Source organism: Equus przewalskii, chromosome 29 (assembly GCF_037783145.1).
Source record: "Equus przewalskii isolate Varuska chromosome 29, EquPr2, whole genome shotgun sequence".
Lineage (NCBI taxonomy): Eukaryota > Metazoa > Chordata > Mammalia > Perissodactyla > Equidae > Equus > Equus przewalskii.
Window position 1 is genome coordinate 37,560,211 of NC_091859.1, and position 25,722 is coordinate 37,585,932.

A 25,722-nucleotide genomic window follows, 5' to 3' on the forward strand; every position below is an offset into this window, starting at 1 on the left:
CACTTTAAGCTCACATCTGCTAGAGCTCCACTTGTTAAAACAGAAAATCAAACAAGTTTTTTAATTGGGTGGCAAAACTCAGCATCTCTCAAAGAAGAGAGCGGAAGCAGCTGGGAGAACTATTACTTTCAACCAAAAAACCTTCCAAAATGGTGAAATTGATAGGTTAAGTGAAAGTGACTGAGAACTTGGAAGAAAATGAATTGGTGAGCCAAGTATGGGAAACCTGAACTTAGATGTTTCTAGACTAGAAAGTGTCAAAGGAAAGATAGGCAGATAGTCTTGAGAATGTAGCAGAGGCAGTGACTCAAAAGTATTAGGAAACTGAGGACTTTGTGATGCTAAAGAAAAATAGAGTAGGAAGAGCCAGTGGGTCGTCTGATGACTCAGTTTTTACAGGGGCATTTTCAAAGATGGAGAGTAAGGTATGCAAGCAAGGATGAATATGTGTAAGAGTTGTGTTCAAGGATGAGAGCACAAAATAAGCTGAGGCTTGCAAAAAAGTAGGCAGATTAAAAGAGCCTCTGGAGTTCTGGCGCAATTTGGTGATTGGGAAAGGAGTAATTGCTTTGGACTATTTGTATTTGTATTGCTGACTTATTCAATGAAAATAAATTTTTACTACTTTTGTCTTCTGTGTTAAGAACAAGGATGTTCAACTAAAAGGGTTTAGACATTAAATCCTACAACAGAGAAACAATTTGTGAAAAGAATTGCAGAGTCCTTTCTATGATCTTTGAGGAATGCTGGAGTCTTCAAGGGGAGCTTGAAGATCACAACCCCTCTTTCCTGCCCAAATCCTGAATTTTTAAGACAAAAGAGGACAGCATACAAGGGCCAAAATATCCCCTTTACTACCAAGAAAGCTGGTGCTGGAAAATGTGAGCTTCCTAATACTGAATTCCAAACCTATCCCCCAGTAATGGAATGGGGCAGTCCTCTGTCTAGGCTTGCTGCCAAGAACAAAAGAAAAGAGGCCTAGAGCCTTGTGATAAAGGGGGATGCCCCTCTGTGTGGAGCCTCAGATCAGAAATGGGAAAGAAGCACACCCCCTGCAAGGGAGTGAGGAGAATGGGGAAGTTTTTAAAACAATTTTTGAAAGAATATGGAAAGTGGCTTAAAGACTGATGAACTTGGTGCCAATTCCAGGCAAGATTCTAGACTAGATTATCAAAAAGATGGCTTTTGAGCACCTGTGATATAGAAATCAAGAATCATAACTTGCTAACAAGTTTGTAACTTAACTCATTTCCTTCATTGACTGGTAAAAAAAAATCTTGGATTATGAGAATGATATAGTTTTTTTTTTTTTTTTTTTTTTTTTTTTTTTTTTTTTTTTTAAACTTTATTTTATTTTTTCCTTTTTCTCCCCAAAGCCCCCCGGTACATAGTTGTGTATTCTTCGTTGTGGGTTCTTCTAGTTGTGGCATGTGGGACGCTGCCTCAGCGTGGTCTGACGAGCAGTGCCATGTCCGCGCCCAGGATTCAAACCAACGAAACACTGGGCCGCCTGCAGCGGAGCGCGCGAACTTAACCACTCGGCCACGGGGCCAGCCCCGAGAATGATATAGTTTTTGTATCTCTATTTTGACAAGCCATTTGACAAGCTTCTTTGTTTTAGACAAGATGGAAAAATATAGGCTAAATGCGAGAATAGTTGTATGTATTAGTAAATCATTGATATTCCCAGGCTGATCAGTTTCATGTTGGAAGGAAGTTTTTAGTGTCATGCTACGAGATTATCCTCAACTCCATCAAGTTCAACTTTCCCATCAATGACCAGATGGAGAGGGACCAGCCCTGTGGCCAAGTGGTTAAGTTCACATGCTCCGCTTCGGCGGCCCAGGGTTTTACTGGTTCGCATCCTGGGTGCGGACATGGCACTGCTCATCAAGCCACGCTGAGGTGGTGTCCCACATAGCAGAACTAGAAGGGCCTACAACTAGAATATACAGCTATGTACTGGGGGGCTTTGGGGAGAAGAAGAAGGGAAAAAACAAAAAGATTGGCAACAGATGTTAGTTCAGGTGCCAATCTTAAAAAAAAATGACTAGATGGGGAAAAATAGACTGGGAATAAGTGAAACAATAAGGTAGAAAAGAACTTGGGGGAGTGACTGTTAAAAAGGTGACATATAATAGAGATTCCTTCATCTAATAGGTATTTATCAAGCATGTACTACATGCCATGCACATAAAGATAAATGTAAGGTACTTAGCCTGGATATCAAAACATGAATTAATAACATTTATAAACCCAGCTGCTTAAATATTACATGGGGGAGGAAGACATTTTAAATATTGTAGATTTTAATTGACAGTAGGCTTAGCATGTGAATTTGGAGTTATGATGCACTCAGCAGAGAAATTGAGGTCTTAGGCATTGTTAATAAAAGCATGGCTTTTAACAGAATGGTTAGTAGTGGCCAGGTCTGCTCAGTATTAGACTATGCTAGAAAATGGCTTTTCTGTTCTGGGCTCTGCATTGAGAAATTGAATGTAATATGGTGAAAGAACTGATCATATTTAGCCTGAAGATGAGACGCAAAGGAATTGTAATCATTGTCTCTAGACATTTGAAGACCTGCCCTGTGGAATAATATGAACATTTATGGAGTGCATTTCTAAGCATTTGACGTGGATTAACTCGTGAAATCTTCAACCAACCACTGACATTAATATTACTCTGATTTTGGACATAAGGAAAGTGAGGCTCAGACATGTTAAATAAATAACTTGCTCTGAGTCTCACCCTTACAAATAGCAGAGCCAGGCCATCTGCCTGTCAGACTAAATTCTTGACTAGTGTGCTACTTGCCGCTCTTGGAAGAGAATTAAGTTTATTCTTCATGGCACTAACTGATTCAGTGGGTTCATTGGATGTTTTATGGCACATTTCCAGTAATAACCTCTCAGACAAAAGTCATAGTCATTAAATTTTTTTTTCTTGTAGGTATTTTCTTGATTGTAAAATTCATAATTTTTATTGTAGAGAAATTCAGAGTCTAAGAAAAAGAATTAAAAAGCTCTTACCAACACTCAAAGATAACCACTGGTAGCACTGTGGTATATTTCTCCCAATCGTTTAATATTTTTCAAGGAAAAAATTGATGATGCTTGCTTTAGATCTATCCAGATATTTTTTACTGAAAATTTTTTTTTTATTTTGATAAATTCTGAAAGTTCCTCTCTTTTGGCTAGGTTTCTGCCTCAATGCTCAAACAGTTTCCCAACAGTGGCCTGAATCCAGGTCTTTTCAATGTGGGGCCCCAGTTATCTCCTCAACAAATTGCCATGCTGAGCCAGCTTCCACAAATTCCCCAGTTTCAGTTGGTAAGTGACAGATTTTCTTCCTGTAGCTAAAAAGATTATTCACCTTTTTTTTTCCTTTAGCTTTGATTTCCTTCATTTTATGCCAACTGTTGAGTGTGCCTAAGGGTTGGGATATCAGCTCAACTGGAGGTAAACGTGACCAATAGGCCAGGAAGTGGATGGTACTTCCCTCATGGACACTTTTGATTCAGCAGCCTGTACTTTCACGCACAAACTCTTCCAATGTGCTCAGCACGTCCATCTCAGGAGACTTTGGTCCTCTCTCTCTCCCCTGTTTTGTAGGCATGTCAGCTTCTCTTGCAGCAGCAGCAGCAGCAGCAATTGTTACAAAACCAGAGGAAGCTTTCTCAAGCTGTGCGCCAGCAGCAAGAGCAGCAGGTATGTGGGGGTGGAAGGGTCCCTCTAGGGCTCTTTGTGACGAGTGCATCTCTGCTTAGCCTGCTTGATAGCAAAAAAGAATCATATGCAGTCTTTTCCTATGAAGTTCTGGATGTTGGCTTATCATGTCTCCGTTTTCCCTTGTGCCTCCTCCTCACTCTGGACTCCTCACCTCCAGCTGGCTCGAATGGTGAGTGCGCTCCAGCAACAGCAGCAGCAGCAGCAGCAGCAGCAAAGGCAGCCTAGCATGAAGCATTCGCCGTCTCATCCTGTTGGGCCCAAGCCACATCTGGACAACATGGTACCCAACGCTCTGAATGTGGGGCTCCCAGACCTTCAAACCAAAGGGCCAATACCTGGCTATGGTTCTGGTAAGTTGTTAGTGATGAAAACTACCTTTCTTTTTCTTTTCTTTTCTTTTTTTTATATCTGCTGATTATGTTCTAAGCCTATGGTAGAAATTGGACCTACATTACCCTCTGTTTTCACAAAGGCATACAAGGTAGATAAATATTCTTATCCTTGTCTTAGAGATGAGATATCAGAGTTATTAATATCTAGAGTGTCAGTGGTTTTCTGAAGCTCACCACACAATTAGTAAATAGTAGTAAATATTATTAGTAATAAATTGGTATTACTAAATAACTAGCTTTTCTGACTCCAAAGCAGTCTTTTACTATTCATGATTGGCAGTCTGCTCTCCTACCACCAGGAATTTTTAAAAGCCAGTTTACGTGTTTGTACATGTTGTGAGTGCTACACAGGTCTGAAGTTATTTTCTATTAAAATATGTACACGTTGAGATGTTTAGCTCTACTAATAAAATTGCCTTCTCTTGAGAAAATGGAAAATTAAAATTATAAAGCAAACTGATAAAATTCTTCTGATATTAGTATTTCACCTGATTTAAATAGTATTAGCACAAGTAAGGTTATCCCTTTGACATTCATCAAGAATTTGTTGGCAGGCAAATGGTAGCTCTTTCAGAACTGGGGAACATGCTGTAAGCAGAATCCAATCAGTGACGCATAGCGATTTAAAAATAAAATTTAAGAATTAAAAAGGCACTACACACCACAGTGAGTTTCGAGAGCGGCAACATTTAGATTTTATTTTGGTAAAGAAGATACTGTTCAATGCAAACTCAAAAACAAGAGTTGGGGAGACCTGAAATCCCCGTCTCCTGGGTGACAGTGACCCTGGACAAATGGCCCTGCTCTCTGTGCTTTAGTTCTGTGAGGTGCCCACTTCCTGCTGGGCTGTCCGCATGCAGAAAAGAACAAAGACTTCAAGCGCTCCTTGATCCTGGATAGTTTTAAGGGAGTTAATTTCCAGATTCTCAACTTCCATTAGCTGTACTTCTTCTTTAAAATGATCTGCCTGAGAACTGACTTAAATTAAAATAAGCTTTCTTCTACTTGACATAAAAGAAGGACAAACTCTCCACAGTATCCCATGTCATACTGGGGCATGCTCATCTAGGGTGTAGAACACGGGACACCAAGCAAGGAAGAAGCTTCCTGTAATGACTAATGAAAGTGCCCTCACCCCTGGGTGTCCAGTCTTCACCTTCTTAATCATGTTTTCCATTAAGGATGAAGCTTGACTTAAGAACCTTGGTATTTTGGTATGTTTTGAGTTGTTCTGGATTTAGACACCATGTGTGATGATAAAGCAGGGCCGCGTTGCTTCTTCCATCCCCCTTAGTCAAAGAGTACTAGTTCCCGAAGTAGAGCCCAGGCCATTCAGAGCAAAGAAAGCATCTGGAAGCCACAAGTGGCTTTTCCATGTTTCAATACACACAGTTATTTTCAGCTCTTCTCAGTACTCATCCCTAGGGCATGTCTTAGGTAGAAAGAAAAGCACCTTCAAACAGTTTGAGCAGTCTCATTTAGTGACACTGACTCTTAAATACACGTTTCACAGTGCATCAGGTAAAGCCTGTGAATAAACTGTTACATGATTTCCTTTAGGCTGGGTATGCATTAGTCAATTAGTTGTTGAAAACCTAAAATCATGATGTATTTATTCCAATGACAGTCCTTATAACATCTTTAATATTTTCTGCCTCCTATTAAAAAGTAAAACTATATGTTGGCTGCCAATCTGTTAGTTTTTACAGCATATTCTTTCTCATTTATTCAATATATTGAACAATTTTATCATGATGTCTTGTTAGATTAATGGTGGTGTCATTATTGTAATCGAGTCTTAACTGTTCATAATGGCTGAAGGATCAGAGTTCAGAATACACACATACATACATTTACCAAAGAAATATCATGATTTTTATCATACTCCTGTTTCATAAGTAACTTGTGAATTTAAGTAAATTTAAATTTAGCCTTATGCTTCATAATCCAAATTAAGTAAGGGAAAGAACGTATTGACTTACTAACTTGTTTACATTTGATAACTTATTAAGTAATAGATAAATTAATTTCATTAGGTCTTTATTGTATTAATTGTGATCTGACCACTTAGAATCTACCTTACAAGATGCATTTTCTAATTTATTTCACAGCTATAATTTTTCCTAATTCATATTACCACATTTATTTGAATTGAAAAATACACTTTGGCACTGAAAGTAAGTCTGATTTGGCTGCCTGTTTTGAATAAACTAAATCTGTACCTATAAGATTTAGATGAAAATATATTCAAAGTATATACAGAGATTAAAATTTTTTCAAAAAAAGACTATATGGCAAAGATGTAATAAAGTGTATATTTCATTTTTCTAATGCTGAGTATATGAAACTAAGAAAAGATACCTGTGGTTGAAAAAGAAGTGAGAATAATTGAAAGTTTCCTAATGTCTTGATTAAATCCTCTTTTGGTATGTTTTCTCAAAACTAAAAAGTTGAATGACTGCTTAACTAGTCTTTAAATGATTGTTTTTCTAAAATAGATGGTTTCTAATTCTGCTTTTAGCAAAATTGAAAGTATGCCTAATTGACTTGTCAGGTGATAATGACCTATCTAAAAATTGTTTTAGTATCTATGTTATCGAGCTGGGGGACAGGAAATATATCTAAACAGGAATTCAGAGAAGCAAATGTTAGAACAAGACTCCTCCTTTTCCCGTCTCCTTATTTATATAAGATTTCTTAGTGCTTCATGTCTACAAGTTTTTAAAAATAGGAATAGAGTAGCGTGAACTTGGACTCATTCTAGTAATAAGTCATAGTCATTCATAGATAATCTGAACTAGTCGAGAAACAGAGACACTCGTCTCATTAGAAAATACATTTCCAATAAAATTTTACCTTTTATGTTTAAAATTTATCAAAATTTGGAATATTTATGTATATAGTATACCCAATGAAAAGTAGAGTTATGAATGTTAGAGATTATTAAAATAGCAGAAGAGTAATTTGTGTGTATGCTGGGGTTATAAATGTGTGAATATCACGTGTGCATGTGGGCATGGATTAGAACAGTTGAGTTAAATGGGCACCTGTGAGGGATTTTTTCTTTTATAATTTATTCTTTATTATAATTATTTTAAAAGCAGTAGTTTGTGTTTTAATCTACAACAAAAGGAGTAGCAGAAAACAGAGAACTGTAGACAAAAGGAGTGAAGGAGTGATCAATTAAGGACAAGAATTCAAGAGCTTCCTCAAGGAGGTAAGCCCTGAGCCAACTGGTCCTGAGGAATAGAAGATAAATTAGGGTGCGAGGAGGCAGGAGAAAGTGATTCTGTCCAGGACAGATAAGGTAGCAAAGGCTCGTATTTGTAAGAATGGTAAGATAGATAAAAAAAGGATGTACTGGTGAAGTGAGTCCTGGGGAGGCAAGGGGCATGTCATATCTCTAGTTTGTTCCGCAGCTCCTAACACAGAGCCTGGCACAAATTAGGCTCGTCATAAATAGTCATTGAACTGAACTAAACGGGTCATTTGATTTGAGTTAAAGTTCTGTGTTGGAGAGCTGGAGTTACAGGGAGTCCGCTTGGTGGACGAAGGAAGTTTGGTTTTGATGAAATAGCAAGTATAGTAAAGGCGGTGTTTCCTGGATTTAGAGGTCTGAGAGCTCCTAGAGAGCCAACAGCTCACAAGTGAGTGCCCCTCTGCTTTCTGTGAATGCAGCCACCAGAGCACAGAGCTGCCGAATTCCCTCCATCCAGACTTGTTGAGCGCATTCTATATGTAATGTCGTGCCAGTTACCGTGTGACATCGAAGAAAGAGTTGTGTACAACCTTGCATCGAGTTTTCCTCTCATAGCTTTGGGTTTGTAGATTAAACCTTTCAAGACAGTTTTATCTCCTTTTGTCCCTCTCACCTCCTTCGGTTCTTTTTCCTTACCAACCTTTGTTGTTTAGTTATAATGCTGCCATATTTTGGTGGTGTCTGATCGCCAGGTTTCTGAGAACGAAAGATGCCCGCTTTGCCTAAGGTTCAGATGGAACTGCTCAAACTCTCCCAAGATTTATAACTCTTATTAATTTGCTACACTTCATGTGTCACAAAACAACTGTGTGCAGCTGAAATTAAATATTTCTAATTCACTGTGAGTTAAAGAAATTTTAGAGCAACTTTAAAGAAAATGTGTAAGGGGGGCTGGCCCCGTGGCCGAGTGGTTAAGTTCGCGCGCTCTGCTGCAGGCGGCCCAGTGTTTTGTTGGTTTGAATCCTGGGCGCGGACATGGCACTGCTCATCAAACCACGCTGAGGCAGCATTCCACATGCCACAACTAGAAGGACCCACAATGAAGAACATACAACTATGTACTGGGGGGCTTTGGGGAGAAAAAGGGAAAAAAATAAAATCTTTAAAAAATAAAAGAAAATGTGTAAGGAATGGTTCCTTATCTTTTTATTAATCCGTACTTTTTTCTTCTTTTTAGTCTTCCCCAGAATCCTGGGTTATTTTTAAAAGCTCTTTCCCAGTGGCTGGAACTGGGCATTCAGAGGGCCAGCCGTCCCAGCACCGTGCACTGGTTTTCTCTGTCAGAGCTGGCGTGGTTTGCCTGAGGAGCCACGCACTCAGGCCATTGGAGCTTAGTCAGAGAAAGCTCCTGTTCCTTTCAGCTTCCCTGTCCTCCAGCCTCATTTCATTTCAGATACACAGGACAAAAGAAGAAAATATCTTCAACTTTTTTTTAAAAAATCGTTTAATTTGAAAGATTTCCAGCTCGTTCCAAGGATTTCTGCTCCCCACCGTCACCCTCCAAGCGGTCACTTGGACTAGTAAAGGCAGTTACAGACAGTGTGAGGCACAGTGTTCTTTATATTAATAGCAACGTTTTAGACATAGGTCAAGAAGGTATTAGACATGATTTGAACTTGATTTATTATGTGTTTATAAAACTATCCCTGACAACTGGGAGACGCACGGGGGAGAAAAGGTGACCTGGGCCCTCTGGGATTGGGATAAATGGAACTCAAGGGCCAGGGAGACACCCCCAGATGGTAGGAGAGTAAGACGAGTACAGCGTGGAGTCGGCCTGGCAGAGCTGCACACCTTCTCTAGTAACAGTGGCTTGGCCCCGGGCTCCTGCGGGCTGGCCGAGCGTTGGAGTTGGGGGAGCCCCGCTCGCTCACCTCCCTGGGAGGCCTGTGCGTGTGTAGTTGCTACATTTACTATGGCTCTTTCTCCTTTTCCTGTGGTTATTCATTGTTCTCCCCCTCCTCTGTCTCATGTGTTTATTTTAGTCCTTGATTTTACTTTTCTGACAGTTTGAAAAAGTATTAAGTACCTTCTGACCCAGAATGGACGGTGGACCCTGTGAGACTCCATCAACAAGCCTCTCACACTCGTTTCACCTGTGCAGTGGGAAACATTACCCCTCTACACTCTCACTGAAAGCCCGACACCCAAGGCTTACCTGGCGGCTCATGGCAAAGTAAACTCTGAACTCTCGCTGACTCCTGTTCAAGCTCTGGGGTCTTTGTCGTTGCATAAAGACTTCTTTCAAATCGATCTCTCAGATTCTACCTTGACCTCCGTCTACCTGATTCTCACACTGCCAGTTCTCTTTCTAAAAATACAAACCCACTGGGGTCAGCCCGGTGGCACAGCAGTTAAGTGCACACGTTCCGCTTCGGGAACCCGGGGTTCGCTGGTTCGGATCCCTGGTGTGGACATGGCACTGCTTGGCACACCGTGCTGTGGCAGGCGTCCCACATATAAAGTAGAGGAAGATGGGCACGGATGTTAGCTCAGGGCCAGTCTTCCTCAGCAAAAAGAGGAGGATTGGCAACAGTTAGCTCAGGGCTAATCTTCCTCAAAAAAATAAATAAATAAAAATAAAATACAATACAAACCCAGTTATCTCTTCTCTCCCTTGTTTAAAAATTTCTTTATCTCCTGTCTTAAGGGGAAAAGGTCTGAACTCCTTGGCCTAACACTTAGAGACCCTTCAGGACTTGACTCTTCATTTCTCCTCCATCTGCCTTACTTCATCCATAGTTAGCCAAGCGCTGGAGTCACATTGAACTCCTCCTCATTCCCTAACTATGCCTGATTGTCGTCAGAGCTTTGTACTTGGTTTCCTTGACTAACTCGCATACCTGCCCTAGGCCCTAGATCATATGTCCCTTCTTGTGCAAAGCGTTTCCTCCCCCAGGCATCCTTACTACAACCTCGTAGCTGCTGTTATACCACCATAGTGGGTTGTTGTGTAGACATCTCCATTTCATGGGGGGAATCACTGGTCCCAGCATTCTCTCTGGCACAGATGTTCCCTAAATGAATAAGTGAATGCACAAGATCTGGGATGATCTTAATTAGATGTCAGTCATAACACATTTTCATACCTTATCAAAGAGTCATCATGTTTTTAGCAAGCAAGAGCCAAGATCAGCATTTTGAATCAAAATATCTGTTTCTGAGTGAAGAAACTTCTTGTGAATTAGTCTTTCAGTGACAGATGAAGCTGTTCATGGATTCTGCCTCAGAAGTCTTAGTTACTGATAGTAGAAGTTTATAGAAAGACATAAAATGTGGTTCTCTGTTTTAGGCTTCAGCTCTGGCGGCATGGACTATGGCATGGTTGGTGGGAAGGAGGCTGGAACAGAGTCTCGCTTTAAACAGTGGACCTCCATGATGGAGGGACTGCCCTCTGTAGCCACACAGGAAGCCAATATGCACAAAAATGGTAAGAGCAAGCAAAGTCTTATGAGCTGGCACTGTTCTGACCCTCAGCAGGCCTTGGTGAAGTGTCCTGTAAAATTATTCGGAAGCACAGATCTTTAGCTCTTTCTTAATGAGTCTCTTGATTTTTTTTTCCCCCAGATCTTATGATCAGCTATGAGAGGAAGATTGGGGTTGTGTGTATTCCAACTTATAAGAAACTTAAAGTGCTAGTTCTAATTAAGGGAGCAAAATTGCCCACCGGCAGTGGGATTGAGGGTAATAGCAGTGAACTTGAGCAAGCCCATTAGGGTAAAGCCCTAGTAAATTGGCTGAAAGAATAGAATAAGGTTTTTTTGAGGTGCAAGAGATCACAACAAATATATTTGATTTCATGTTAATTATTTGAACCCTGTAATCTCCAGAAGATGACTAGTAGATCGATGTGTGAGATGTGAACTCTCCACAAAGCTTTCTAGTTCTTTGTGAATTACGGTATCTGCAAGACAGCAATTGAGGGCGTTGCAGGCTTGGGTCGTGAATGTGAGTCAGCCCTTCATCTCCATAATTCTCTGTGAGAGCTTCTCCATTTCCCTGGAAAGCAGATAAAAGATATTAGAAGCTTCCTTCCGCCTTTGTTTCAATGTTTGTTTTGTTTGACACTAATTCACTTGGACTCAACTGTATCCATGAGAACCAAATATACATAGGTGTCGGGCTGCCTCTGCCGCAGCTCCGCCCGTCAGGAGGCCTTTCAGGATTCCTTTATAAACCCATCCGGGAGGCTAGTGAAGTGGCCGCCTGGAGCTCTCTGCCTGCTATCCCTAAGCTTTATCATTTGATTTTGTGCTACAAGATCAAGAATGACTTATTGAAACTATCAAATCTGTTTCTGGACTGAATAAGCCAAGCCCAGCATCTATTGCTTTGGGCACTTACCCTGCTTCCTTAGGCTGATGATTCATCAGTCCCCTTGTCCCCAGAAGACATGACAGGTGGGTGATGATAAATACAAAATGGCATGTGAGAGGAGACCTTGCAGGTAAACCATCCAGTTGTCTTTGTAGAGCTTATAGGTAGTGTTCTCCCCATTTCCTTAGCAATCCCCAAGGTGTTGTAGCTTTTCGTTTTCTCCTCCTTCACTGTAATGTACCCTCGAGTCAAATTGCTGTCAGTGACTCCAGAAAAGAAAATGACTTCCTAGCTGAACATGGAGTTGGTTTTGATGATGTTCCTGCTAGGCCAAAGCAAACAGATTGTTTTAATCAATACTTAGACAAAGGTTTTAATACATTACCCTGGAAATAATTTTGTCTTTTCTGAATCAGCATCCTATGAGTAGATGAAGTGACACAATACAACATGTAAAATTCATTTGAAAAATAAGTAGAATGGTATCTCACAGAGGCGGAAAATTTTATTTAAAGTAAAGCTCATTTTTTGTGAGTTTAAGGGAGTTTTAAGCTTTTCATTTTCGCCTGCCTTGTGGCATATGAAATGCGTGAAGGGGGTACCGACAAAACCGCTGAAATGCCCTCGGGAAGGCAGGGACAAAGGGCTTGCTGTTCTCCGTGTGTGGGGCCCTGGCTCTCAGAGCGGCAGAGTGCACTGCTGGTCTTGTGCTGGCAGAGACCCGAGGCGGGAATTCCATCTCACTGCTTTGGAATTTAAAGCAATTGCAGATGCTTTCTTGCCAGTGGACTCCCCCTGTTTACACTGCTGCTTCCAGCTAAGCTAGGCCTGATCAGCACTTGAGTACTTGGGTGGGTAGTGTCAGCAGAAAAGTAGATAAAACCCTCCTATGTGCCACAGATTGTTTTGTATTTTTCCTATTTCTCATTCTTGAGTCATTAGTATAAAAACTGTGGGAATAATGGTATGATTCGTAGTTTATGAAAGTTTCCTTAATTTCATAAGACCATGGAATTTTAAAACTGAAAGAAACATTCAAGAAGGAGAATAGTGCCGTGTGCATAAGTGAGAAACGGAGAGGCTCAGAAAGGTGAAATGGATTGTCCATGGTCAGACTGCTCGTTAATTATATACTGGCTCTCGCGTGGGACCTCACATTCCAGTGCTCTCTTGACTGTGTAAGCTTCAGAATACTGTATTGGTTTGAGTTCCTCTGAATGAAAGATTGACTGGTTCTGTTCACAGGCGTCCTTTCTGGGTGTGAATTAATTTCCTGTCTCTTTTCTCAGGCGCTATAGTGGCCCCTGGTAAGACCCGAGGAGGGTCACCATATAACCAGTTTGATATCATCCCGGGTGACACGCTGGGTGGCCATACGGGTCCTGCTGGTGATAGCTGGTTACCTGCCAAATCTCCACCAACAAATAAAATCGGAAGTAAATCCAGCAATGCCAGTTGGCCTCCAGGTATTGTCCAGGAGATGTTTTTTCTGAGATACCATTTGTTTTTTAATTGTTAACTTCGGGTTCTGAACAGATTGCTTTTGCCACCCACTTTACTAAGGCACTCACTTTCAGTAATTACTGTCTGATAAAAGCAAGACATGTGCTATGCTCAGGGAAGACAGAAAATTTTCTTTAGATGGGTTCTCTGCTCTATAGAGTTCAGTCAGGAAGGTAAGGTTGTGGACACTGATCACCTTCAAGGTAAGTTACCACGTAGTAAGTACTGGACAGGTATAGATAAGCCAAAGGAAGTCAGAGGAGTGGAATCCGGGAGTAAAAGAAGGTGATGTTAGGGGCCAGCCCAGTGGCACAGCAGTTAAGTTCACATATTCCACTTCTCAGTGGCACGGGGTTCCCCAGTTCGGATCCCGGGTGCAGACATGGCACCACTTGGCAAAAGCCATGCTGTGGTAGGCATCCCACGTATGAAGTGGAGGAAGATGGGCATGGATGTTAGCTCAGGGCCAGTCTTCCTCAGCAAAAAGAGGGGGATTGGCAGTAGTTAGCTCAGGGCTAATCTTCCTAAAAAAAAAAAAAAAAGATGGGGGGAGATGTTGGAGCCAGGACTTAGCAGCATTCATCCATGCATAGGATGCCTTGTAACCTGGGTTCTTCTGAAACATCCTTTGAATTGATTTGTTTATTCATTAAGCAAGTATTTATTATCAGTTAGGCTCCAACTATACAGTAGTGAGTGCAATTAGACTATTTGTTGCTTTCTTCTTCTCTCTCTCTCTCTTTAATTTGATATAAGTAATCTGTTTTCATTGTAGAAAAAATTTTAAAATTTAGTAAAACAGAAATAAAAATAAAAAATTTGGTATATGTCCTAACTCTCTTTCTCTACAGATGTATTTGTGGTATGATTATGTATAGTTTCATTCTATTTAAATACGATCATACAATGCATATTGTTCATATATAATACATATTGCTCTTCCTGATCATGATTAGGAAAGTAATTCATTATTTCTATCATATAGCTTTAAATATGATTTAAATTAACCAATAAGAAAATTGAAAACACTTATACATATTCTAGGCTTTTTCATGATAAGTCAAATTATTTCTGCCGGTTGCCCCTGGACATTCTCCATAGTAGTGGTCATTTATATTACATTTTCTTTTATGTATCTGAGCCAGTTTCCAGTGAGATAAATGGGAGAGATCACTGATCTCTAAATCAGATTTTCTCCTGGTTCTTATCGTAGATGCCTGGAAGGTTCTGTTGAGCACCAGACTACTTAATCCTGCCTCCCTGCCCTCGGGCCTGAATTTCCCTGGTAGCAGGCAGAGCAGGTACTGGGGCCAGGCACTGATGAGCAATGACATCAAGTTCACAAGCAGAGAGACACAGAGAAGTTCGACCTGTTGTGATAACTCAAAGGTGCTGCTGGCACAGTATATGTTTAGGCTGACTTTTAAAAAAAGAATTTTGATGAAAGTCTGAGATAAAAAAGATGCAGTATTTAGACTTTTCAGAGATCTATTTCTGGTATCAAACAATAACTTCATTTTACTGTTTTTTGAACAAACGCCCACCTCTAATATTTGTTCTTCTTGTCTCAGAATTCCAACCAGGAGTGCCATGGAAAGGTATCCAAAACATTGACCCTGAATCTGACCCCTATGTCACCCCAGGAAGTGTACTGGGGGGTACAGCCACATCTCCCATTGTAGATACTGACCACCAACTTCTGCGGGATAACACCACAGGTAAGTAAGTAAGATAGCCCTTGTGTTTATTCACCACCCAACATTTTTGTTTTTGTCAATCTGTGGCTTCATTTCTACTTGCCAGTACCTAATAATTTAACCAGAAAACATAAGAAATATGTAGCTTTTCATATTTATCTTTTAGATATATTTTGTTCTTCTCTCTATTGAAAGTTAAATAAAATGCTTAAAGGTTTCACTGGTTATATTGACATCTATCTGCAATATTTTTGTCTTGTTCTTCATGTTCACCCAAAGGGTCTAATTCTTCCCTCAACACCTCGCTGCCTTCACCTGGTGCCTGGCCCTACAGTGCCTCTGACAACTCCTTTACCAACGTTCATAGCACTTCAGGTACGAGTGTGACCTGTTTGTTTCCCTTTGGTTAGCACTCTTCCATCAGGTTCCCTTTTACAAAGGAAATTGGTGTTTATTTCTTACGGAATACTTTTACAGAAGTTGAATAGCGTGGGTCAGCATAGATGGAGGCACACCTCTTGTATTGGTCATGTCCTTGAGGAGCTTCCAGTCTCCCAGAGGTAGGATGAGACAAATGGCTTTAGGACAAGGCAGATGGTGACATAATTGCGGGGAGCTGTGGGTGTTGAGAGGGCAGAGGTTATATCCTGACGACACAAGTGCTTTTCTTTCAACCAGTCTGCCAGGAGCCTCAGAGGCCATGGGAAGAAGCAGTTAAGTCCAGGTGGTTATTCCCAAGGCAGCCAATTACAGCTTGCTTTTCTCTAAAAATCCTTCCACTTACAAAGGCTAAGGGCAGATGGCCAAGGGAAAAAAAGAGTACTTTTGATTAATTCGACCAACATTTGTTGAATTCCTTGTGTTTTTTTGAAAGATAATAGGGAATGGAAAAGTTACTGGATATAATAAAGCCTTTGAAGTTACTCACATAACACAATGCCTTATGGATTGGGGACAGATCATTAGTAATTGGTAGACAAATCACCTTGGTCTTGCAGAAGTTGAACTTGAAGCCATTAAAGTAATTAAGGCTTCTGATCTTTGTCCAGGCAAAAACAAATAAAACAAATCCTTAGCTACCTACTAAGACACTGCAGGTTAATGACCTTACAAATTGTCGTCTCTTCTTTTTCTTTCCACCTCTGTGTTGTATCAGCAGTGCAACAATAACCTATCATTTATCGAATGCTTCTGTAGACCAGGCTTGAATTCTAATCTTACCTTCACCAAAGTCTATGGGGCGGTCCCGGTGTTATCCCCGTGTTGTAGATGAAGAAACTGAGATTCAAAGAGCTGATAGAATTTGCCTCAGGTCTGAGTGAGTGTGTAAAGGAACGACTCAACACTCCGTGTTTCTAACCACCACCCTAGATTATACTTCCTCCTTCACATGTGAAAACTCATTTTCATCTAGCTCTTCTGTTCCCGTAACTGCCCATATCTCAGGTTGACCTATTTTATCTTTTGTCTGCAATTGAACATTCACCTGAGAGATGACCCAGAAATCACTCCAGGCTTGTCTAAGACTGAACGTATGCTTTCCCACCCCCAAATTTGTCTTTCCTTCTTAACTAAACTCTTTATTTTTCTTAGTGATGTTCCCTTGCATCACTTAGTCACAAAATCTTAGTATTTTCTCACTCTTTCCTCTTCCCCTGGATCCAGGCAGTGATGACGTCTCCTGCGTGGTTTATTCTGCAGTCGTGTCTCTCACATCCATTTGCTCTCGCCCAGTTTAGACCCTCATTTAAACACTACCTGCTCAGTCTACTGCAGAAACTCCTGATAGCATCTTCATCAGCCCCCAGCCTGTCTTTATGGCCTCCTTTACCTCTCTGCCCTGTGAAGTGTTTAGCCAGAATTGGGGAAAAACATATTTAGTACAGAGAGAGTTTAAGTTGAACCTTGGTTTGTATTCTCCTGTCTCTCTGAGCCCATCCATTTATGTCAATCCTTTAAGACCTGTCTTTGCAAAGCCTTTGCTGACGGCCCAGCTTTGTCTTTCTTCTCTGAGTATTGAACGTATATAATGTTGCCTGGGGTTACCAATTCTGTTGTTCATCTGTTCTGTCTTCCCATCTGAACTTGCAGTTCTTGAGAATAACTGTTTATATTACCCACAACACTGATTCAGCGCCTTAAGACATAGTATCCCTTTAGTGAATATTTGTTCATTGTGTTTAAAAAATCTGTTTGAATGTTGACATCTAATACTCTGGATTAAGAAAAGTATAATTTTCTAATGTACTTCCATTTGGTCAATAAATATTTATAAAACACTTTTAGTTTTGCTAAGGTTCATATTCTACTGTATCTGTAAGACTAATGGCTTTAGGAATACTTTCCTTGAATTTATCTTCCCTTTCAGCTTGTGTCTAGCTAAGAAAGCAGTAGAGAATTAGTTATCTTATTAAATCTTTGGTTTATGTGTTAATTGGTCAATTCAGAGTAATAGTCATTGAAAATTTTGTATTTCATTGGCTCAAAGAACAATGTTATTTTGTATTGCTACTCTTAAAATGTGCACTTACTTTTTTTAGACTATAAATGTGTATGTATCTATGTGTATGTGTGTGTGTATATATATATATATACACACACACAAAATTTATGTGTATTTATTGACAAAAGTCACCTATCTAACCTTATTCCTTCCTGATTTTCTCATCTTATAGCAAAGTTCCCTGATTACAAATCAACATGGTCCCCAGATCCCATAGGACACAACCCCACTCATCTCTCCAACAAGATGTGGAAAAACCATATTTCCTCAAGGAACACTACACCGCTGCCCCGCCCACCTCCTGGTCTGACCAACCCCAAACCGTCATCTCCCTGGAGCAGCACAGCACCCCGATCAGTCAGGGGGTGGGGGACACAGGACTCACGGCTTGCCTCGGGTGAGAAGGATCTGCCTAAGGAGCACCAGGGTTCAAACACAAGGGGCCTATGTTAACACAAATGGTGAAGACATGATGAAGTCTTCATGAGAGAGGCAATCACAGTTGTCTGGTAGAGGAAAAAGTATCTCCTGAATGAAAAGTCACAGTCAGTATAAGGCAGAGGGACCCAAGAGCTCCCGAGGTAGCGATGGAATAGACATGACGAATGACGGAGTGAGAACTGGGAGAAAAGCATTGTCTTACAATAAGGCACAGGAGTGTGCAGGGATCAAGGTCCAGGAGAGGGGAAGTGGCTGTTCAGTGACGAGACACAGAAGGCCAGAGTGAGGTCGCAAAGGAAAGACAGTGTACAAAAGGAGAGAAGAAACGTGCGGGCCTTGTGAAAATGTTTCTTGCTCAGTGCTGTCTTCAATTTTTGCTAGCTCCTCCTGATCTTTTTTTTCTGGTTGCTTACAGCCTCTACCTGGAGTGATGGTGGTTCGGTTCGTCCTAGTTACTGGCTGGTTCTTCACAATCTCACTCCGCAGGTAATCATGCTTTCTTGTGATTTTCTAGAGAGGACTTGATTGTGTGAAGAGAGGGGAACTCAGAGATGTGGGAGGTTGGCAGGTGGAAGAGCTCGTTTATTTCCTGGTCGCTGCAGAGAGTCCAGCCTGCAGGGTGGGTCTCCTCATCCAAGGCTTGAAGCCTGCTTCTGAATGGAGGATGTTGGCTACTCAGCTGCATGCCCGTCTTCAAGGTGGTGTTAACATGGGTAGTTTATAAGATAATGAGAGTGGGGTGGTCTTAGCCGGTGAATTCTGTTTAGCAGCGATAACTTGGTGTGTAAGATGTGCCTGTCAGAATCTGGAACCAAGTGGGAAAGGGATGTTTCAAGTGTTTTAACCACGTGCAGAAAAATTACCTGTTTTTGTGTTAGTTATTCAACAAGACTTGAGTCTCAATGTTAACCATTTTTATGCTTCATAAGTATTTAACCATCCATCTCTGCAGTAGAAGGAATCTGTCGATTTCATAGCTTAAATGCCACATAGGTGCTTTTAATTTTCCATCTGTTATTCTCTCTCTGTAGATGGCATTACTCATTTGCTCTTACTAGGACATGCCCTCTGGGTTGTTTATCCAGTGGAGGGGTTTCATTCCCACCAAGCCACTCTCCCTTCACCTCGGTTGCTTGATAACTGATGTATTTGCAGCAGCATTATGTTGAGCACGCAAATGAGGTTAAATGAACCCATCGAAACTGAGCCCATAACCTTCACTTGGACTTGACAGCACAACCTCTACAACAGCTTGTTAAAAGGAGTTAATTCTGCCTCTCTCCCTTTGACACATAGAATGGATTGTCTAGCATTTAATTCAGAAATGGATTTATGTTGGGACCGGCCCAGGGGCACAGCCGTTAAGTTCGCACGTTCCGCTTCTCAGTGGCCCAGGGTTCGCTGGTTCGGATTCTGGGTGGAACATGGCACCGCTTGGCAAGCCATGCTGTGGTAGGCATCCCACATATAAAGTAGATGAAGACGGGCATGGATGTTAGCTCAGGGCCAGTCTTCCTCAGCAAAAAGAGGAGGATTGGCAATAGTTAGCTCAAGGCTGATCTTCCTCAAAAAAAGAAGTGGATTTATGTATACTTTACTAAGCCAGCATTTTCCAGAGTATTCCCAAGGGATATTAACAGGTCTCTGGCCTAGTATGTTTGGAATGTATACTTGATTAAACAAAATTACGCAGGTTTCTTCACCGTAAGACTCCTTAGACCCTTTAATATGCTAACATGTATTGTGATCTCTGTGGGGAAATAGAGCTTCTCCTAAATTTATTTATCCATTGAACCCATTTGTGGGAGTAAATCCAGGGCTCGTATTTCAAGGTACGCGTGGAGAAAGGCAGTTTCCTAAATATAGTTAACATGAGGAGGAGTCTGGCTCAGCTCTTAATCTCTGTATCTAATCAACTCCGGGTTATTGTTTTAGCTAATAGTTGACTAAGTATGAAGATTTTATATAACCATCCTCAAAACTATATATGCCTCTTTATTTCTAAGTTGTCACACGGTATGGTGGGCATAATATGGTTAGGATGAGAGAAGCAATGAGGGATGTCCTGTGTTGAAAGGAACTGGGCAAGCTAACTAGCTGTTCACTTGTGTTTTATCAAATGAAAAATAGCAAGTACATGTGTATATATACATGAAATGAATATAGGGGTTGGCTGTGTTTGTATTAGAAAGAATTAATTTTAAATATCGAAACTACCTAAAAGGAGACTAAACTCAATCACAGCTTAAAATAAGGTTCTAAGGACAAATCTTTGGTACCTGGATAAATTTATTTTTATCACCTAAAAATTGTTTAGAGGACTTGTATCTGGAAAAGTCACTTGTGGCATACACTGGCATGCTTATATAGTTGATTGTCACTTATAAAACAATGCTAAGAGCTGTTTCTCCAATCATTTTCTGTAAAGAACTATGGTGAAATGGACGGTTTCCATCCTGCAGCGTTGCCATGGTAAAACCACAGAAATGTTTCTACTTCTGTCGCCAGTTATACAACTTTTTAAGGCTATTCCAATAGTAATCTGCTTCCCTTTGAAAGAAATGAACTGAAATGTTGGACTGAGCAGCTTAAACCTAGTTATGATCTTGATACAAATAAATTAATCAGAGTGAGTAAATAGATTTGTTCATCTGAGTCATAGGTAAGGGCAGTTATCTGTAATCACTGAACCTCTTAGTGTGACTAAGGTGAGCAACTACAGCCCTAGGTCGCGTTGGCTGAGGGAGGGCAGCAGAAGACACAGAGAGGTAGGTAGAAATAGTCTCACCCTGAGGTGGCCAGAATAGGAGTAAGAGGATGTCAGAATAGTCTGGAGCTAGGCCAGCCATCAGCATTTAAATCATCAAATCGATAGCAGCGCTTTTGTTGTTTGTGTCTTTCTTTTGAGCTCTTTGTGAGATTGTTAACTGGGGAGGTGGAAGAATACTGCATTAGTAATGATGCTGAGGACTTTGCCTGTGTTCTTAAATTCTAATTTGGGTACCATCTTATTTCTGCTTTTTGAAGCTCTACAAATCAGCACACGTTGACTTGTTAACCTCTTATGGAAAATAGACCACAGATTGAATCATATGCTTTTTGTTTTGAGCTGTATTTATACAGGCTTTTTTATTTGCAAAATGGGCACATTAGATCTCAGCCCAGTGTGTCGAACATCTTCAAATTTACCTTTAAGTCCTCTTCTTCAATACACCCTTCCCTGCTTTGAGTTCTTCATTCATCTTTCCAAGACTTATTTACTACTGATACTATTATTTACAAACCATCAGTCCTTCTCATTTTCATATGTAAGAAAGGTCACTTGACTTCCTTTCATGCTCCACCTCCAGTTTTTTTCTCACAAATGTCGTTACTCCTTAGATTGATGGGTCAACCTTGAGAACCATCTGCATGCAGCATGGCCCACTGCTGACATTCCACCTGAACCTAACCCAGGGCACCGCCCTGATCCGATACAGCACCAAACAGGAGGCGGCCAAGGCCCAAACTGCACTGCACATGTGAGTACCCATGCTACTCTCACTGAGACAAACACGCATGAAGATGTACACGTGAGTATTTGGCACCTGCTTCATTAAACAAAGATGCACAAGACCATGCACTAAAACAGCATCATTGCATCAGCAATTGCTTAGGTGCTGAGGTGGCTGATTTTTTCTACCTACTTAAGCATGGAATGTCCTCTTTGTATCATAGGCCGATAATGAGAATTGCAAAAGTAAAGAATTTGTGAAGTAGTGAGTAAATTTTAAGTACCATAAAACAAAGCCAATACTAATGAAAATGTGAAGCGTTGTAAGTGCTGTCACTTTTCATAATAGGATTTAGCTGCTTACTTTGGCTTCTTTGTGGGTGATGTTGAAATATTATGGTCTTGGCTTGGGTCACAGAGGTTTTGCCTGAAGTAGGTGGGACTGGATCAGACTTTGACCATCCCCCTTCCAGCCACCGTTAAATTGGTGGACAGGAAAGAGCTGACTCCCTGTGGCTGTAGATGCCACGACAGAAAGCTATAATCAAAGCAAGCTACTGATAGTGAGGCTCAGGCAGCAAGCCCAGCCCTGAGACACAGTGGCACTTCCAGGCGTCTGAGGCTGGGCACCTTGATGCTTAGGGTGTGATCTTTTACCTCTCATGGGGTACGAAAAGAGGTGACGTTTTTCTTGACATACAAATTCCAAATACCAAGGGATATTGATATATAGTACCCTTTCATAGAGCTTGGATGTCTTGGGATTTAGTAATACTTCATTGCTTTAAATCAGTACTTCTCAATCACCTGGCGGTCTGGTTAAAATGCAGTCTGTGATCCTGTAGGCTTGGGGTGGAGCCCATGAGTCTGCATTCCAAAAAGCATCCAGGAGAAGTAGAAGCTACTAGTCAAAGGACCACACTTTGAATAGTGAGGACTCAAAATTCTCAGTCCCTATGTGTGCTTTAGGATTTCCCTGAAATCCATAGCTGTTTCCCTTCCCTTTTTTCCAGGTGTGTGTTGGGAAACACTACCATCCTGGCTGAGTTTGCCACCGATGATGAAGTTAGCCGCTTTCTGGCACAAGCTCAGCCCCCTACACCTGCAGCAACCCCAAGTGCACCCGCAGCAGGTTGGCAGTCGCTGGAGACCGGCCAGACCCAGTCAGATCCCGTCGGACCTGCTCTGAATCTTTTCGGTGGGTCCACAGGGCTCGGGCAATGGAGCAGCAGTGCTGGTGGCAGCAGCGGGGCCGATCTTGCTGGCGCTTCGTTGTGGGGGCCCCCAAACTATTCTTCTAGCTTGTGGGGAGTCCCAACTGTGGAAGATCCCCATAGGATGGGCAGCCCTGCTCCTTTACTACCTGGTGACCTTCTGGGAGGAGGGTCGGATTCAATCTGAACTTAGAACTTTCAACTCTGACCTCGTGACCTTTTTTGGAACAGCAGCAGCACTAACTTGACCTTTTCGTTTTTTTTTTCAACTTGCAATAAATACATTTTTAAAAGGAAAAAAGAAAACGGAGAGAGAAAAAAAGGTGGGTCATTGACAGACTGTCTGAGCACATAGTTGCCTCCCTTATACCTTCAGTTTTTTTGTTTGGAATACGAATCCAAAAAGAGAACATATCACTCTTGAAATACTTGAATCATGAACGCCAACCTAGAAAGACAATGTGAAGCAAGTACACATACCATTTAAATTTAAACACAAAAAAATTAAAAAAATTAGTTTCTAGTTTTTCACTTTTTTCATGTTATATGGAAGTTGTTGCTAAGAAACATATATACTGAAAAAAAAATAGCTTTTTAACTTTGTTTGCACTGGGTGTGTTTCCGTCCTTAGGTCTACCATGTTTGGGAGGGAGGGGAATTCAAAAGAATTGTTGGGGTGGGGGGAGGGAAGACTTGACGGAGCCTCACTTTAAAAACAAAAACACAAAAAACCTAAAAAAAAAAAAAAGGAAAAAATTTGTGATTGGCTGGTTGATAAATACCAGTGTGTTCTGGCACATGTAACTGCCCAGGCATGCTCGTTCTGGTATGTGTGTGCACGTGTGTTCATGTGCATTCGCGTGCATCCTTCTCTCTGTCTCTGTGTGTGTGTGTGTGCCTGTGTCCTCCTCCTCCTCCTCCTCTCCCTCCTCCCCCACCCTGAGTTCTCAGAAAGCTGCATTGCTGACAGTCCGCAGGCTGGCTGGCCGGCCATCTGCTTTTTGTTTTGTTTTTTTTAAACTATGAGAATACACAAGCACGGGGAGCCACTGCTCCTAAAGCGACTCCGTTGGGCTGCATGAAGATGAACAGAGTGCTTTTTAATGATTAAAGCAGGGAACTCCTGTACATTTGCAGAATAGCCTGAGTGTGAGTTTTCTCTAGCTTTTCTTTTGACCTAGCAGTAAAGTGGAGCACTGCCAAGTCCACAAATTTAGGAGAGCAGGAGGTACCTCTTGGAGCAACTGTGTGTCTTATTTATTTTTGTTTTTTGAAGTAAGTGGACGCTAGGCATATCTGAATACCTGTTAAGTTTCACACGGGCCTTTTCGTTAGTTTGAATGGGAACAGACAATGAGATAGTTTTTAATTGTGTGATGTCTCAAAGGAGAAAAATTTTGTTCCCCCTTTCTTGCATAATCAGGTATGAGAAATTGATCAGAAAGTTAGGTAATGCTGAATTAAATATTTCTATTAGTTTTTCTTTTTCATTTTAAGAAAACGGAAACAAAATAAGTTGCGAGCAGCCTCCTGGAAGCATGCGCAGCTCCTCCCTCTCTGCTTCTCTCTTGCTGAGTGTTACCTGTGCCAGGCCGTAGCGTGTTACAGCACCGGGCCATCACTGACAGAAACGTTTACGTAACGAATGTTCTTAAACCAGTGTGTACTTCAAGCGTTTCCTTTGGTTCCTCTGTATTGTGTATTTCCTGTGTATGTGGTTTTGCTTAGGCAGGTATAACTTAGCAAAGACTTTAAGTATTGCACCTTTTTTTGGTTTTGACCTCTTATTATTTTTTTCCTTGTAATGTTGCTTTTTTTTATTTCGGTATTTAAAGACTTTTTTTTTTTTTTTTAAGCATCAATGTAGTAGTACTCTGGGCCGAATAGGGGGCAACTTTTAATCCACAGTTATCATCAACATGTATGTACTTATGTTGGAATCAAAATGTATCAGACTGCTTTTTGTGAAGAGAGTTACAGCAGCCCTGAAGGGGTACCCCTTTATACAAAGCAGATGGCTGGCGGGGCGGGCGGGGTGGGGGGAGGGGGACGTATGCCGGTAACGTGCTAGCACTTGTGTGGACATCCCAGTCTGCATTATACTGTTTAACATAAAGTGCCGACATTCTGTACCAGCAATTACCTGCCCATTCCAACCCTTGGTGGGAGCAGACCTCTGCTGTCCTCCATAACTTGCTGCTAGTGAGGACAAGGGAGTTTTTCTTTCTTTAGCATCTTCAGTGAAGGATACAACAATGCCTAATGTATTTGACTTTTAGCTTGTGTCTGTGTGTAGGTGGGTGGGTGGGTGGGTGTGTATAGGAAAAGGCAAAAGCGAATTATTTGCATTTAAGTGGTTTTGAGAGACAAAGAATGGGAATTCTGTAGTCCTCTCGGCTTACCCTGTTGATTATAAACCTAGCCTCAAAAGAGATTGACGTGCATAATTCAAGTGAGCATTCGCTCATACAAGTCTTTGTGAACCCTTTGTGGGTAGGTGGTCAAACTTGAGTTTCCAGCATTGGTTTGTTCTCATTTGATGCCTTGTAGAAAACTAACTGTGCCCTCCTCCTGCTCTCCGGTTTTCATCACCACCGTGCCCCTTCCACTTCTGCCCACGTACAAAATGTCTCCTTCCAGCCCCTACTGACTGCTCTCTTGTGTGTGGAGCAAAACCCTGTGTGTGGTGACCTCCAGGTGAAGAGCAGCTGTGTTAGACTTCTACAGAAGGCTAAATCTTAGTGTCCCTGGGCCAGGAGCATGTCCCGAGAGCCAGACGTGGCCCTGTCCACTGCCGCTCTTGGCTCCCTGCCGTGTCCTGCCCCACCCCCCTCTCCTGCCGTGGCTCCTGGACCTACACTATGGGTTAGTTGAGTCCTTACGATAATACGGTGAAAGCCGGGTGCTAGAGCCCCTCTTGTTTACAAGACATAATGAGGGATTTGAAATATGTAAAAATAAACATGAGAAGCTAAAATGTTCTTCCATCATAAGCTTAAAGGGAAAAAAATTAAAAACTTAAAAAAAGACCAAAAAGTGCGCATATATATATACATATAAATATATATTTTAGATGAAGACTAACTCTGGGAGCATTTAACAGTGTTTTTTGTTTTTGTTTTTAACATTTATTTTCCTGCTTTAAAATTTGCAAGCATTCTCAGGAATTCTA

At 41.3% G+C, this 25,722-nt stretch overlaps 1 protein-coding gene across 7 annotated transcripts in view; it reads left to right on the forward strand.

Annotated features, from left to right (window-relative positions):
• Nucleotides 1–22,856, forward strand: part of TNRC6B (trinucleotide repeat containing adaptor 6B) — a 237,698-nt gene extending 214,842 nt beyond the window's left edge. For all 7 annotated transcript variants that reach the window (XM_070600144.1, XM_008519767.2, XM_070600146.1 and 4 more), the window contains 11 exons: nt 3,201–3,332; nt 3,615–3,710; nt 3,889–4,081; nt 10,675–10,812; nt 12,989–13,165; nt 14,774–14,920; nt 15,179–15,274; nt 17,575–17,799; nt 18,259–18,329; nt 21,225–21,364; nt 22,350–22,856. In XM_070600144.1, coding sequence (XP_070456245.1) covers nt 3,201–3,332; nt 3,615–3,710; nt 3,889–4,081; nt 10,675–10,812; nt 12,989–13,165; nt 14,774–14,920; nt 15,179–15,274; nt 17,575–17,799; nt 18,259–18,329; nt 21,225–21,364; nt 22,350–22,737 — 1,803 coding nt within the window. In that variant the 3' untranslated portion in view covers nt 22,738–22,856. The remainder of the gene's footprint in view (nt 1–3,200; nt 3,333–3,614; nt 3,711–3,888; nt 4,082–10,674; nt 10,813–12,988; nt 13,166–14,773; nt 14,921–15,178; nt 15,275–17,574; nt 17,800–18,258; nt 18,330–21,224; nt 21,365–22,349) is intronic.
• Nucleotides 22,857–25,722: the final 2,866 nt, after the last annotated feature.